Raw genomic sequence first — 17,290 nt, forward strand, 5'->3', positions numbered from 1 at the left:
GTGCGGAGCCCCACGCGGCCGGTGCTCCGCATTCTGGCTATCCCAGCCTGCATGGGGGACAAGGGGTTAAAGAAGTCTGGGAGGGGGGACCCCACGTCGTTTTTTTTTATATTTCCCACACTCAGAACGAAGTAAGTAAAACTCTTCCCACTTGGGGGAATCTATGAAAATAATACACTATTGTTACCTGTGCAAAAAAAACTGACATTTTCCGCATTTAAAAGACATTTTTGCCCTTGAAACTTAAAAATCGATTTTCTCAAAAACTATAAGGTCTTTTTGAAAAAAAAAATGTTTCCTCTTATTCTTCCTGATCTCCTTAATATATTCTCCAAATTTGAGGCTCTTAGCATTTAAGGGGGCTTTGCTATTAACCCTTAAAGTCGGCGGCTTTTTTATATTATACGGAGCGTTACGGTTTAAAGCAAAATTACGGTAGCGTTTAATGCGAAATTACGGCATGAACGAAACACGAAATTACGCGTTGAAAATTACGCTTACGGTATTTTCAATTACGATTTTAATGGCAATTACGCTACCGTAATTTCGCATCGTAATCGCAAATTTTGCATGCGTAATTATAGTAATGCGAAATTACGAACATTTCGGCTCAACTCTAATCGTCGCACCCCACCTTCTCCTGGGGCACTGGAGGTAGGGAAGAGCCCCTTGTCCATGGATTGGACAAGAACTCAAGGGGAGAGGGGGAGGCTTGGCTGGCCCTCTCCTCCAGAGCCCCCCCATACCATACCTGGTATAGCTCAGAGTGCAAAGCCTAACACAGCCAGGGCTCCGCATTCGGGCTCATCTCAAGCTTCATGGGGACAAGGTGTTAAAGAGGCTTGGGGGGGGGATGGACCCCACATAATTTTATTTTTTATTTCCCACACTCTGAAATTTCTTTTTGAATGGTCCAAAAAATAGGTAAAGTTGCCAGTGATCCTGATACAGCAGTGCAGCTGTATAGCCATCAGTGGCCAAAGCATTGCCACATTTTCTATGTGGTTTCCAGTGGTTAAGTACAGACTGCATACTAACCCCCTGGGAACCCCATCATGAAATTCACTGTTCTTTCTTTTGATAAACGTAAATTTATAGTACCATAGGTCTCCTATCAGACAGTTGACAAAACGGTGCATTTTTGCATTCTTAGGTTATGTTGTGGTTTGGCTCTGTAGGAAAATGTGCAGTTTATGATCCACAGTTTATTATTTCAAGCCAAAAAGCTTATTTTAATGGTTTGAAAAAACCCGGTTCCCTCTTCCATGGAGACATGGATTAAACAGGTTAATACTTACCTGAAGCTGGGGAAGCTAGATTATGCCCATAGAGGGTCCCCTCATACATTTGAAAAGATCTGGGCTGGTTGGCTTGATACCCGTAGGTTATTTGACTTTACACTGATACGTGACAGACGTTTTGTTTTTTGGGGCTCTACCTGAATGGTGTTGATGTTATGTTATTAGCCTTCTCCTTCCAGACTCGCAAACAGGAAATCGTTCTGTTCCTTGTTTATGAGTTGGTATTACCTCTGTATCTAGCTGGTCAGTTACTCTCGTGTTTCCTTCTTAGGACTCTTTTGTCTGTTCACAGTGCTTCATATTTTACTGTACTACTGTAAGCTGTTATTATGTCATTTCTTATTTTTGTCACCCTTCCTTTTTTCTGCATAATAAAGGCTGATTTAAAAAAATAATTTATAGTACCATTAGGTTGGTACATTATCTGTCATTTACAGCATTGAAATATATACTATTTCCCTATTGTAAATGTAAAACAGATTTCCTCCAAAACTACAAGGTCTTTAAAAAAAAAAAAGTTTTCCTCTTGTTCCCATTGTCCTCCTTAACATACCCTGCAAATTTTGGTTTTTCTAGCACGTACAGGGGCTATGCTATTAACTGCTATTGGCCATTGACTTTAGGGTAAAATACACAAACACAAACTTTTGACAAAAAAGCTTGCATTAAATGCGAATGCCGAACAGCCAAAGTTCGCCGAGAACTGTCCGCCGATGAACTGTTCGGGCCATCTCTAATTAGAACTAGACAACCCCTTTTGTTGTCAGATTGGGAGGCTTGCTGGCTGCCGTCTTCACACTTTTAAAACTTGTATTACCTGTTGCTGCTCTCTGGCTGATAGCTAATTTGATTTTTACTTGAGTCTATCTGTATTGTCAAATGCTCTCGGATGCTCTCAGTTCAGTTGATCGAAGCACTGATGATAACTAATGACTTAAGATGGGGGCAGAACACCACCAAAATACACAAGAAGCCACAGCAAAGGTTATTCTTCCTGCGCCAAAAGAAGAACTCTGTGTCTAATTGTATACCTCCCATGCAGAGACGTTCCTACCATTGGGCGTGGTGCCCCGGGTGACTGACAGCCGGGGGTGTCGTCATGACCCCCCCATGGTGGCAGAGCAGGAGGGAAAGCAGCGCTATAAGGAGCAGGGATGCTCATCTGGATTCCGGATATCCAGGTAACCCGGATATCCGAACTTTGCCAAGTGACACGTGACACTTGGCAAGTGCCACGTGCCAAGTGACACTTTGCAAGTGCCACGTGACACTTGGCAAGTGCCACGTGACACGTGCTAAGTGCCACGTGCCAAATGACACTTGGCAAGTGCCACGCGCCAAGTGCCACGTGCTAAGTGCCAATTGCCACGTGCCACGTCCGGCATGCTCCTGGCACACGTTACATCTGCTGCTGCTGCATTGCCCTGCTCCTGCTGCTTGTGCAGCTCCCACCGCCAGGCCAGGGTGCCACAGGCCACTGATACCACTATATTTAACCCAAAACACAATTGCTGCTTAATTTTTTGGAGGTGTCTTGGCTGAAAACTGTGATGTCCCAGTTGTGCGGTTGGACTTTGGACACAATGGCCTCAATTCACTAAGCTTAACTCCTGTCTTTAATAACTCTTCTGAGCTGTTTTACAGTTATCACAATTATATCACCATGGTGATAACTGTAAAACATCTCAGAAGAGTTATTAAAGACAGGAGTTAAAGAAAACCTGAACTGAAAATTAAAAGTCAAAATAAGCATACACAAGTCATACTTACCTCCCGTGTAGTCTACTCCTCAGTGTCTTTCTCCTGTCCTGCGTCCTGTTTGTTCACTGTGATCAAGGGAATTTTCCGTCCTCCATTTTGAAAATGGCCATTACCCATAACAGCTTTCTGGTCAGCACACAGTTAAACTGTAACATCGCTCACTTGAGCCATAGGGAAACATGGACATTACCTGGTACATCAGTTTTCCTCTCAGCTATAACTGACAGCAACTGATATTTTACTGACAGCAACTGATATATTTCAGATCTGACAAAATATTGTCAGAACTGGAAAGGATTATTCTTATTGTCAGAAGAAAATGGTGAGCTTCTGAGAGGAACTGATGGCAAGGTAACTATGTAATGTTCATTTGAAGTTACCTCATGTGTTTATTTGAAATATTTTTACTCAGTACAGGTTCTCTTTAAAGGACTTACGAGCCCAAAATGTCTAAAAAAAGCAAAGTACCTGTAAGCTGTTTAAATGCACGGAGGACGCCGTCCGCGCCCTCCGTGCAGTTCCGCCGGGTCCCCTTCCTGAGATCGCCCCCCGCGCCGACCCCGACCCCCCAGGCCGGGTCGGGCTCTCGTGCCGCTCTCAATATGGCCGCTTCCATTGGCCGCGGCTGCGCAGTCCGCCTGGCCGCGAGTGCGGCTGCGCAGCTCTACGGCCAACCCCTCCGATCCACGCTACAGTGCGTGGTTCGGGGGGTTGGCCGTAGAGCTGCGCAGCCGCACTCGCGGCCAGGCGGACTGCGCAGCCGCGGCCAATGGAAGCGGCCATATTGAGAGCGGCACGAGAGCCCGACCCGGCCTGGGGGGTCGGGGTCGGCGCGGGGGGCGATCTCAGGAAGGGGACCCGGCGGAACTGCACGGAGGGCGCGGACGGCGTCCTCCGTGCATTTAAACAGCTTACAGGTACTTTGCTTTTTTAGACATTTTGGGCTCGTAAGTCCTTTAAGCTTATTGAATTGAGGCCAATGTGGGCTGCACGACCGCTGTCTGGAACCTAGGCCTAATGTTAATTGACAGCCATTTTTTGGGGGGGAGGGGGGACTTTTAAATCCCCACATCATCAATTAGTGTTCCCCTTCAAAAAATAATGATGCTACATGCCTCATTTACCCTTAAAAAAATTTTTTAAAGCAATTTAAAGGGCACTTCTGGTTTTTCTATCTGGATATCCGAATCCGGCCGGATAGCCCGGATAATGCGTTCGGATATCCGCATGAGCGCGGATATCTAAACGTTCGGATTCAGATATCCGATCCGGATATCTGGGTATCCGGATCAATTCGGATTTTTAAAAGTGGTATCCGAGCACCCCTGATAAGGAGGGGTAGCGGGGACAGCAGCAGGGAGGGGGGACAGATCCCCCCTTCCTCACCTGGGTCTCCTCCTTCTGCCTCTCTTCCCTTCCAAAATGCGGGCAGCAAATAGACAGGGCGGGTGGGCGGGTGGAGAATAACTCACTTCCACGTTCCAGCCGCTGGAACTCTCCATCGCCGTCACGTGCCCCTTCTGTGCCTTCAATGCCGCCCACTGTGCTCCCTTATGAGCGGAAGCACAGTGACCAGCATTGAAGGCGCAGAAGAGGCACGTGACAGCGACGCAGCGTTCCAGCAGCTGGAACGCAGAAGTGAGGTGAGTTATTCTCCTCCCGCCCACCCTGCCTGTTTGCTGCCCGCTGCCTGCATTTTGGAGGGGAAGAGAGGCAGAAGGAGGGGACCCAGGTGAGGGAGGGAGTCTGTCCCCCCTCCCTGCTGCTGTCCCCGCTACCCCTCCTTCTAGCTTTACTGGGGGGCCACTATACTAGCTACACTGGGGCCACTATACTAGCTATACTGGGGGCCACTATACTAGCTACACTGGGGTCCACTATACTAGCTACACTGGGGTCCACTATACTAGCTACACTGGGGGCCACTATACTAGCTACACTGGGGGCCACTATACTACCTATACTGTGGACAGCTATACTGGGGGCCACTATACTAGCTATACTGGGGGCAACTATACTAGCTCCACTGGGGGCAGCTATACTACTTACACTGGGGGCCACTATACTACCTATACTGGGGGCAGCTATACTTGGGGGCACTATACTGGCTACATTGGGGGCAGCAGCATTACCTACATTGGGGGCAGCAGCTATACTATATACATTAAGGTAGCAGCTATACTACCTATAATGGGGCAACTATACTGCATACACTGGGGAAAACTATACTGCCTATCCTAGGGGCCACTATAGTAGCTATACTGGGGGGCCACTATACTAGCTACACTGAGGCCACTATACTAGCTACACTGGGGGCCACTATGCTAGCTACACTGGGGGCCACTATACTAGCTACACTAGAACAGCTATACTACCTACACTGGGGGCCACTATACTACCTACAGTGGGGGCCACTATAGTAGCTATACTGGGGGCCACTATACTACCTAAACTGGGGGCATCTATACTGGGGGCCACTATACTAGCTACAGTGGGGGCAGCTATACTACTTACACTGGGGGCCACTATACTACCTATACTGGGAGCAGATATACTGGGGCCACTATACTAGCTATACTGGGGACAACTATACTAGCTCCACTGGGGGCAACTATACTACTTACACTGGGAGCAACTATACCTCTTATACTGGGGGCAGTTATACTGGGGGGCACTATACTAGCTACACTGGGGCCAGCAGTCCTACCTACATTGGGGGCAGCAGCTATACTACCTACATTGGGGCAGCAGCTATATTACCTATCCTGGGGGAAACTATACTAGCTATCCTGGGGGCAACTATACTAGCTACCCTGGGGGCAACTATACTAGCTATACTGGGGGCAGCTATACTAGCTATCCTGGGGGCAACTATACTAGCTATCCTGGGGGCAACTATACTAGCTATCCTGGGGCCGCTATACTAGCTATCCTGGGGGCAGCTATACTAGGGGCAGCTATACTAGCTATACTGGGGGCAGCTATACTAGCTATCCTGGGGGCAGCTATACTAGCTATACTGGGGGCAGCTATACTAGGTATCCTGGGGGCAGCTATACTAGCTATACTGGGGGCCACTATACTAGCTACACTGGGGACAACTATACTACCTTCACTGGGGGCAACTAGATACCTATACTGGGGGCAACTATGCTAGCTACCTATACTGGGGGCAACTTTATAACATATACTGGGGCAACTATATTACCTATACAAGGGGCACCTATACTTGGCATTACCCACCGTGGCGTGCTTAGTATGCCACACTCGCTCCTTTCCTTTTGGGGGGGGGGGGGGGTGTTATAAGATCCCAGCACCGGGTGTCAAATGCCCTAGGTGCGCCACTGGTTTGTTAATGCAATGTCTGTCTATGTACTACTGCCAAATGAAATGTAAACCATGGTTGCAGCAATTGCCCCTGCTAACCCTGCAGGGGGGCCCAGAGGCTTTGGGGGCCCTGTCTCCTCCCTCTCCTCACTCACAAAAACTGTGTGCAGGAGTGTGTGCAATTTTTTCCTACTTCCAGATGCTGCTTTGCAGCTGAACACTCTCTGCTGCCATTCGCGGCTCCCGATCACGTGACCTGCATGGGGTTCGGAGACCAAGGTAGACCCATGAAATCATATTTGCAGGGGGCCCTTTTGACTCTAGTTACACCCCTGATGTGAACCGAAAATTATTTCAGCTATGATTGTTGTACTTGGTGAATAAAGTTGATTCTGATTAATCTGAGCCATAAAGCACAGCCATCACCAACATAGCAAAAGTGACTGACGTATATACAGTATATTAGAGATGCTTCTCTGAAATGTTGATGGGTGACTTTAGCTTTTATGTAAACGTAATAAGTCGGCATTTTGTATTATATGTTCACTGCACACTTCATTTTTTTCTTCCTTTTTATTTTTTGTATTCATTTATTTATTTTTAGCATTGACTCCATTCCAGCTCTATGAAGACACCTGGGCATGCCAACTTTTGAGCCTGGATCCAAATAGGAATATGGGGATAACCTGGAAAAGGCACTTCTTCCCATTCATCACTGGCTCCTTTCAGTCCTGGAAGGAGGAACGCACTATTGCACGTGAAATTGACCTAATTAGAGGCAACAATCAGACTGTGATTGTACTAAACATAGGGGTACATTTCAGAGCATACCCTATCTCAGTGGCGTTCCTACCGTCAAGCGGCAGGGGCGGCCCGCACCGGGTGTCTTGATGCTTAGGGGGTGACACCCGGAGTCCTGTGTTGCCGCCCCTGCCGCCAGTGCACATGTTGTGCAAATTTGGGATTTTACACCCCCCCCCCGTGGCCGTCCCCGCTGACAACCTATGTGTGTCGTTCCCCCCCCCCGGGGCCTTCCCCGGTGACAGGCAGGACTCAGGAGCAGCCCAGCTTCAGACCTCCGACCAGCCGGCGACCAGTATGCGGGCGCTAGGACCCAGCGGACACCGCACTGATATGCGGAAGTGACATCACTTCCGCATATACGGCGTGGTGTTCACTGAGTTCGGTGCGCCCGCATACTGGTCGCCGGCTGATACTGAGGTCTGAAGCTGGGCTGCTCCTGCCTGTCACCGGGGAAGGCCTGTGAGGTGAGGGGGGGGGGGGGTAGGTTGTCAGCGGGGACGGCCACGGGGGGTGTAAAATCCCAAATTTGCACAACGAGTGAAGGGCACCTGTCACTATCTAACCTGGGGGGGATCCCTATTACTATCTAACCTAGGGGGTCCCTGTCACTAACTGGGGGTCGCTGTCACTATCTTACCTGGGGCAGTGGGGGGTCCCTGTCACTATCTAACCTGGGGTGTCCCTGTCACTATCTAACCTGGGGGGTCCCTGTCACTAACCTGGGGGTCGCTGTCACTATCTAACCTGGGGGGGTCCCTGTCACTCTCTAACCTGGGGGGGTCCCTGTCACTATCTAACCTGGGGGGGTCCCAGTCACTAACTAACCTGGGGGTCGCTGTCACTATCTAACCTGGGGGGGTCCCAGTCACTAACTAACCTGGGGGTCGCTGTCACTATCTAACCTGGGGGGGTCCCAGTCACTAACTAACCTGGGGGTCGCTGTCACTATCTAACCTGGGGGGTCACTGTCACTATCTAACCTGGGGGTCACTGTCACTATCTAACCTGGGGGTCACTGTCACTATCTAACCTGGGGGTCGCTGTCACTATCTAACCTGGGGGTCGCTGTCACTATCTAACCTGGGGGTCACTGTCACTATCTAACCTGGGGGTCGCTGTCACTATCTAACCTGGGGGTCGCTGTCACTATCTAACCTGGGGGGGTCCCTGTCACTAACCGGGGGTTGCAGTCACTAACTAACCTGGGGGTCGCTGTCACTATCTAACCTGGGGGGTCCCTGTCACTATCTAACTGGGGGTCGCTGTCACTAACTAACCTGGGGGTCGCTGTCACTATCTAACCTGGGGGGTTGCCGTCGCTGTCACTATCTAACCTGGGGGGTCGCTGTCACTATCTAACCTGGGGGGTCGCTGTCACTATCTAACCTGGGGGGTCGCTGTCACTATCTAACCTGGGGGGTCCCTGTCACTATCTAACCTGGGGGGTCCCTGTCACTATCTAACCTGGGGGGTCCCTTTCACTAACCTGGGGGGTCGCTGTCACTATCTAACCTGGGGGGTCCCTGTCACTATCTAAACGGGGGTCGCTGTCACTAACCTGGGGGTCGCTGTCACTAACCTGGGGGGTCCCTGTCACTGCCTAACCTGGGGGGTCCCTGTCACTGCCTAACCTGGGGGGTCCCTGTCACTGCCTAACCTGGGAGGTCCCTGTCACTGCCTAACCTGGGAGGTCCCTGTCACTAACCTGGGGGTCGCTGTCACTATCTAACCTGGGGGGTCCCTGTCACTATCTAACCCTGGGGTCGCTGTCACTAACCTGGGGGTCCCTGTCACTATCTAACTGGGGGTTGCTGTCACTATCTAACCTGGGGGGTCCCTGTCACTATCTAACCTGGGGGGTCCCTGTCACTATCTAACCTGGGGGGTCCCTGTCACTATCTAACCGGGGGTCGCTGTCACTAACCTGGGGGTCGCTGTCACTAACCTGGGGGGTCCCTGTCACTATCTAACCTGGGGGGTCGCTGTCACTATCTAACCTGGGGGGTCCCTGTCACTATCTAACCGGGGGTCGCTGTCACTATCTAACCTGGGGGTCCCTGTCACTATCTAACCTGGGGGGTCCCTGTCACTATCTAACCGGGGGTCGCTGTCACTATCTAACCTGGGGGGTCCCTGTCACTATCTAACCTGGGGTCGCTGTCACTAACCTGGGGGTCCCTGTCACTATCTAACTGGGGGTTGCTGTCACTATCTAACCTGGGGGGTCCCTGTCACTATCTAACCTGGGGGGTCCCTGTCACTATCTAACCGGGGGTCGCTGTCACTAACCTGGGGGTCGCTGTCACTAACCTGGGGGGTCGCTGTCACTATCTAACCTGGGGGGTCCCTGTCACTATCTAACCGAGGGTCGCTGTCACTATCTAACCTGGGGGTCCCTGTCACTATCTAACCTGGGGGGTCCCTGTCACTATCTAACCGGGGGTCGCTGTCACTATCTAACCTGGGGGGTCCCTGTCACTATCTAACCTGGGGGGGTCCCTGTCACTATCTAACCTGGGGGGGTCGCTGTCACTATCTAACCTGGGGGTCGCTGTCACTATCTAACCTGGGGGATCCCTGTCACTATCTAACTGGGGGTCGCTGTCACTATCTAACCTGGGGGGTCCCTGTCACTATCTAACCTGGGGGTCGCTGTCACTATCTAACCTGGGGGGTCGCTGTCACTACCTAACCTGGGGTTTCCTGTCACTATCTAACCTGGGGGTCGCTGTCACTATCTAACCTGGGGGTCGCTGTCACTATCTAACCTGGGGGTCGCTGTCACTATCTAACCTGGGGGTCACTGTCACTATCTAACCTGGGGGTCACTGTCACTATCTAACCTGGGGGTCACTGTCACTATCTAACCTGGGGGTCACTGTCACTATGTAACCTGGGGGGTCACTGTCACTATGTAACCTGGGGGGTCCCTGTCACTATCTAACCTGGGGGGTCCCTGTCACTATCTAACCTGGGGGGGGTCGCTGTCTAACCTGGGGGGGGGGTCGCTGTCTAACCTGGGGGGGGGGTCGCTGTCTAACCTGGGGGGGGGGTCGCTGTCTAACCTGGGGGGGGTCGTTGTCTAACCTTGGGGGGGTCGCTGTCTAACCTGGGGGGTCGCTGTCGCTATCTAAACTGGGGGTCCCTGTCACTATCTAGAATTCAAATATACCAGCACTCCAGCTTTCTCAAAGAATCACGCTCTTTTATTGATATTGGTAACCACACACGCCTTGAGAAAGGGGGACCCTGCGAGGCCCCGAAACAATTGTCGGTCATTTCTGTGGATATGTTAGCTCAATAAAAGAGCGTGATTCTTTGAGAAAGCTGGAGTGCTGGTATATTTGAATTCTGGACTTATACTTTGGTGGTTTGCCTATACCACAATACCAAGCACCCTACCTAAGATGGTGTGCCCAGTCACAACTTTTCCTGTTCCTGTCACTATCTAAACTGGGGGCACCAGTCACTAGCTGAACTGGGGGGCACCAGTCACTAGCTGAACTGGGGGGCACCAGTCACTAGCTGAACTGGGGGGCACCAGTCACTAGCTGAACTGGGGGGCACCAGTCACTAGCTAAACTGGGGGGCACCAGTCACTAGCTAAACTGGGGGGCACCTGTCACTAGCTGAACTGGGGGGCACCTGTCACTAGCTGAACTGGGGGGCACCTGTCACTAGCTGAACTGGGGGGCACCTGTCACTAGCTGAACTGGGGGGCACCTGTCACTACCTAAACTGGGGGGTACCTGTCACTACCTAAACTGGGGGGTACCTGTCACTAACTGAACTGGGGGGCTCCAGTCACTAATTGAGCTGGGGGGCTCCTGTAACTACTTAAACTGGGGGGCTCCTGGCACTACCTAAACTGTGGGGCACCTCTCACTACCTAAACTATCTAGGCCAGCCAGCCCAACATAACCACCAGCCAACCAGCCCAGAATCACTGGCAAAAAGGCCACAGCATCACCACCAGTCAGGCCAGCATTTACTTCAACCAGCCAGTCCAGCCACAGCATCACCGCCAGCCAGCCCAGCCACAGCATCACCGCCAGTCAGGCCACAGCATCACTGCCAGGCCTTTCAGCTCACACATCATCGCCAATCCAGACAAAAATAGTATTGCCAGCCAGGCACAGCAGCCAGTAGAGGAGAATTCAGAAGCCAGGTGAGAGGTGTCTACCATATTAATGGGGCATTTTGCCTATTTATTTGAAATGCTGTCTATTTATGTGCCTCATGACTGCTGAATTTGTCTTGTTGGTGGCCTCATGGTTACTGGATTTGTCTTTTTGGGGGCCTCATGATTTGTTGTGGGCCTCAAGATTGCTGAATTTGTCTTGCTGGGGGCCTCATGATTGCTGAATTTGTCTTGTTGGGGAACTCATAATTTATTGGGGGCCTCATGATTGCTGAATTTGACTTGTTGGGGGCCTCAAGATTGCTGAATTTGTCTTGTTGGGGGCCTCATGATTTGTTGGGGGCCTCAAGATTGCTGAATTTGTCTTGTTGGGGGCCTCATGATTGCTAACTGCGAGACTATGGGAAAAGCGGAATCAACCTCATATGAGACAATAGCATTGAGGCCTGGAACCCACTGAAAACCGCAAACGCAAAACGCAACCGCTAGCGTTTTGTCTGAGCGGTTTGCAAGCGGATTCATGCGCGTTTTTGGTCGTGTTTTGCAACATTGTATTTTTTTCCCCAGCGGGTGCCTAGCGTTTCGCGTTTTTATCCTGATTGGTCCTGTGAATTATTTTTCATTTTGTTACAGTGTGCTGAACCGCAAAACGCTAGCAAAACCGCTCAGTTCAGGTTTTGCTGAGCGTTTCCGCTAGCGGTTCAATACTTTACATTGAAGCGCTAACGCTCCCAAAATGCTGCACGTCCTGCGTTTGCGTTTCTGAGAAACGCAAATGCTCCTGTGGAAGTTGCCCCATCCATTAACATCAGCCCAGCGTTTTGGCAAACTGCTAGCGTATCGCAGTGCTGCCAAAACGCTGCCAAAAGCGCTCCTGTGGGTTCCAGCCCTAAAGGAGTTATCCGGGCAGTTTTAATAAAATTAACCGGGGGCTTCCTCCAGCCCCAAGCTCCCAGGACATCCCTCGCCGCATCTCTGCTCTCAGCCGTTCGCCGGAGCTCCGACCCGGTCCCCGGCGATGATGTCAGAGCGACCTGGAGGTTGCTCTGTACTGCGCCTGCGCGATCGGCGCTGTCAATCACCGCCACGTGGGCCGGAGCGGACTGCGCAGGTGGTAGTAGTTCTTAGCCTCCGGCGAACGGCTGAGAGCAGAGATGCGGCGAGGGAGGTCCTGGGAGCTTGGGGCGTTCATTTTATTAAAACTGCCCGGATAACTCCTTTAAACCTACTTTTTTTTTTTATTTTTTTTTTTAGCTTTTTAAAACAGAAAATAAAACTGGGGGGGTTTTAAAAAAAAAAAAAAAACATTTTTCAGGAGTAGGATGGATGAAATTGTTTATCTTCACAGTTTATTTTCAACTTGGATTTTCCATAATGTTCATGTATGAGTTAAAATGTTTGTATTTAGTTTAAATTGCTGTTGGCACTTTGCGATAGATAAGTGACTTTTCGCCACCACTGTCCTAATCTAATGTCCCACCATTGCTAAGTTCATGTAAACTAGTCTCCACCCGTGACCACACCCACATTTTGGTATATGACCACACACATTTTTTGCGCAACGTAGCCCCAATTACGGGGGGGCAGGGCTGTGGAGTCTGAGTCGAAGAGTCGGAGTCTGGGCAATTTTGGGCACCTGGAGTTGGAGTTGGAGTCGGAGTCGTTGATTTCATAAACTGAGGAGTCGGGTGATTTTGGTACAAAATCCACAGCCCTGTTAAGTATTAAGACTAAGGAGTCGGAGTTGAAGCTATTTTGGGTACCTGGAGTCGGAGTTGGAGTCGTGGTTTCATAAACTGAGGAGTCGGAAGATTTTTGTACCGACTCCACAGCCCGGGGGGGGGGGGGGGGGGGGTGTGACTGTGGATAACCAGCACCGGGTGCCAAATACCCTAGGTACGCCACTGCCCTATCTTCCACTTCATAAGGCGGCTCCTCAACATACGTCGTGCTATTGAACGCCTCTTCCTGAGAAGTCCAGACACCAAAGTTATCATCAAGACTGAGAACACAAGCGGGATGAAAGAGCATTACGAAACAATGAGTGATTTCCGTGCTTCTGTTCAGTATTTAATCATGGAACTCATTTTTACTGACCTCAATGTTGGCTTTGTCAATGGCTGGGATATGACCAATGCATTTGACTACAATCAGGTTCACCCTCCAGAAATAGTAGCTGAGAACGAAGTCAAAATGTTAATGACCTACATTTGTTGAGCAGTTAGCGGCAATAGGCCAGATCCAATTAACATTTTGTCCTAAGTTTTCACTTAGGAGATAATTTTTAATCTTCCTCTTTACTGGATCATCTTGACACAATTTCATCGGTTTGTAGGTTCTAAAATTGAACTGAACCTGGTGTTGTACATACCATTAATTTTATCGCCCACGTGGGGTCTTTTTTCTGGGTAGGAGGTCTTCTCCATTGCTTTGCTTGATTATATTTGTGATTTTAATGTATTTCTTTAATGTTTATTTTTTAGAATTGTGTATTACGGCCTGATGAAGGGCGCATAATCTATAAACCCCGAAACGAACATGTGTCGTTGCCTTTAATGTACACCTTAAAGGGAACCTTAACTGAACGGTAATTTTCACTTACCTGGGGCTATTACCAGCCCCCTGCAGCAGTCCTGTGCCCTCGGAGCCACTCTGGAATCCTCCGGTCCCCCGCTGTCACTTAGTTTCATTTATGACGACTCACCAGTCGGCCAGCCGCCATGCGTATTATTGGACGCATTCCCTACTGCAATTAGCGCTGTTACGGACCGCAAATACGCGTTGCCGCATTCCGCACGCGATGATATGCGGCAACGCGTATTTTTGTACGCGTTGCATTCCGCAACAGCACTAATTGCAGTAGGGAATGCGTCCAATAATACGCATGGCGGCTGGCCGACTGGTGAGTCGTCAAAAACGAAACTAAGTGACAGCGGGGGACCGGAGGATTCCAGAGCGGCTCCGAGGGCACAGGACTGCTGCAGGGGGCTGGTAATAGCCCCAGGTAAGTGAAACTCTTTACCCCCGTTCAGTTAAGGTTCCCTTTAAAGATTACATGTATTCAAGCCTCAACAGACCACAGTTCTTTGTCAGTTATAAATATTGTTTTTTTTTTTTTTGATGCACCAGTGATTGTATGAAGACTGACTCTGTTAAGCTGAAGAGCCCCCTTTTTAAGACTTTTTGCTATATGTGTCAATAAAGTTATTTAAAGATTTTTTGTACTACAAGATTGCACTTGAGCACTTTTTTTAATAAGTCCTTTTCTAAAGTAATAAATGTTGAAGTGGGTGAGGTGGATCGCCTGGTAAAAAGGACTGTGTTTTGGCCCTTCACTATATAAAGGACTGTACCCGACTACATATCTGTAGGACAGCTTTAGTTCTGCCAGGTGATCTGTACAGAATGTTTGTTATAGAGAGTTCTATGCACATAGGGAGATATTGATTGCTTGGCAATTGAAAGAAAGCCATTACTTCCCACAATGAAACGAGGTTCACAGACAGAAAACTGTCAGGACCTTGGTCATGACATCACAATGTGGGAGCGGTTTCACCACAATATCAGCCACACAGACTCCCCTGATGATCTATTCAAGAAAAGCTAAAGCTTTCCTGTGGGAAAGGGGTTATCAGCTACTGATTGGGATGAAGTTCAATCCTTGGTTAAAGTTAATGTTTAAAGAATTTAGTAAAATATCCTACTATAAGATCAATTATTCAAAATATTATTTATAAATTAATTTATTAATCTTATTCATTCATCAATAACTTTGTCACTACTCATCACACCTAAATAATCTATGCATTGTTTTTTTTTTTTCACCACAAATTGGGCTTTATTTGGATTGTACTTTTTGTTAAGAATTATTTAAGTATATATGCATTTTAATGGGAATAATAAAAAAAACATTTTTTCTCAGTTTTCAGCCATTATAGTTTTAAACTAAAATGTGTCACTGTAGATAAAACCCATATATTTTATTTGCCCACTTGTCCTGGTTATTAGGTTTAAATCATGTCCCTAGTACAATGTATGATGACAATATTTTATTTAGAAATATAGGTGAATTTTTTCCATTTTGTGTTCGCTTATACTATATCACTAATTCCAAGCATTTTTTGCAAAAACAACAGCAATGTACTCCCATGACATACATATTAAAAAATGTAGCCCCTAAAATAACTATTTATGTATTTTTTTAAATGTCTCTTTTTTTTTACAGGTGTTTTATATTGGTAACTATGGGGGAGAGGGTTAAAGGGCTAATATGCATGTGGTATCTGCCTGTTCAGTAAGCCAGCACCTATTCGGTAGGAGACCTTGGGCATGGCTCCCTAACACTGCTACTGCCTCTAGAGCTCTGGCGCTTGCTCTGAGTATGCCAGGAGAAAAGCGTGATATAAATGTTCTGTGTCTAATAACTAATGGGGGATTTATTGATTTAAATGAAAATAGGTGTAAAATTACTTTTTGACCACTAGATGTCGCCCCATATTTTCTTCCTGTGCATGTGCCATCTAATGGTATAGGGGATTCTTTGTCTCGCTTTCAGCTGGAGCACTTCAGGAAGCTGGCACCATAAGTGGATAAGTTTCCAGAAAAGGGGCACTAAACACCTGTGGGACATTGTATAAGTAAGTGAGTAAAATGATCATTTAGCACATAGCACTTGGAAAAGCTACTTAGGAATATGGCTCCACTGGTCTGAATTCGCAGGTGGGTTCTAGGCACAACATATATCAAACAGGGACATGCTCTTGGCCTTTATTAATCACCTTATCAACAAGGGATGCTCATCAGGTGCAATTTCCAGGTGCCCTTTTATTATGTACACATGGCGGGACTAACTCTTCAGCTTTGGGAGCTGTTAGTGTACCCACTGAGCTAGTGTATATGGTGGCTGGTGACTGGTATGGTGGTTTGTTGTGATTTTATAATATTGGGGCATTGTCATGGACTTAGCATGAGAGACCACTTAAAGTGAACCCGAGGTGAGAGGGATATGGAGGCTGCCATATTTAGTTCCTTTTAAGCAATACCAGCTACCTGGCTGTCCTTCTGATTCTATGCTTCTACTACTTTTAGCCATAGACCTTGAACAAGCGTGCAGCATATCAGGTGTTTCTGATATTATTGTCAGATCTGACAAGTTTAGCTGCATGCTTGTTTCTGGTGTGATTCAGACACTGCTGCAGCCAAATAAACCAGTAGGGCTGTCAGGCAACTGGAATTGTTTAAAAGGAAATCAATATGGCAACACCCGTATCACTCTCACCTCGGGTTCACTTTAATAGTGCCTGCCCAGGTCATAAAAGCTAGTGGAACGATTAAAATGTACTAAACTTGTTTGTATTAGTCATTTTACTACACTACAGCTGGGGATATTATTATGTGTACTTAGTTTTTATTTTTAGCCTGTTGGTGATTGGTGACGGCTTTGCTATCCGCTAAGAAGGTAGCTGGCTGTGTTCAGTGATGTACACACCCTCTGCTGGAGTCTGTGATTACTTATACTATGTTCAGTACCTGCACTGCCTGCCACAGTGGAACACACAGCACACTGAATGCAGCACTGAGACCAGCAGCCTTGTAAGTATATAGCATCACTTGTTTAACTGAAGATATGTTTATTCTTAATGTTTTAAAAGTGTGTAATGCTGCAAATGTAATGAATGTACAGTATATGTTTTCTGTCCCTCTTTTTACTGTTAGTACATTATAAATTATACTGAAATATAAGGACCACTATCCCGAAAATCGTAAAGTACATGTAATCACATACAAATAAGTACATTTCTCCCAGAGTAAAATATGCGGAGCTAGTCTACTTTAGGGGACCCACCGTAAATCCCCATAGAGAATTTGAGCTGTGCTAAAAACGGAGCGAATTTCCGCTTTCAGCTCTTCTAAACCCCCACAAGTTATATATCTATGGAAAGCTGAGAATCTACTC

General features: G+C 48.1%; 1 protein-coding gene across 1 annotated transcript in view; it reads left to right on the forward strand.

Annotated features, from left to right (window-relative positions):
* Window positions 1-13,551, forward strand: part of LOC137517767 (NXPE family member 2-like) — a 55,900-nt gene extending 42,349 nt beyond the window's left edge. Inside the window, exons 4-5 of the mRNA XM_068234797.1 lie at window positions 6,994-7,229; window positions 13,231-13,551. Coding sequence (XP_068090898.1) covers window positions 6,994-7,229; window positions 13,231-13,551 — 557 coding nt within the window. The remainder of the gene's footprint in view (window positions 1-6,993; window positions 7,230-13,230) is intronic.
* The last annotated feature ends 3,739 nt before the right edge of the window (window positions 13,552-17,290 follow it).

This window comes from Hyperolius riggenbachi, chromosome 5 (genome assembly GCF_040937935.1).
Source record: "Hyperolius riggenbachi isolate aHypRig1 chromosome 5, aHypRig1.pri, whole genome shotgun sequence".
NCBI lineage: Eukaryota > Metazoa > Chordata > Amphibia > Anura > Hyperoliidae > Hyperolius > Hyperolius riggenbachi.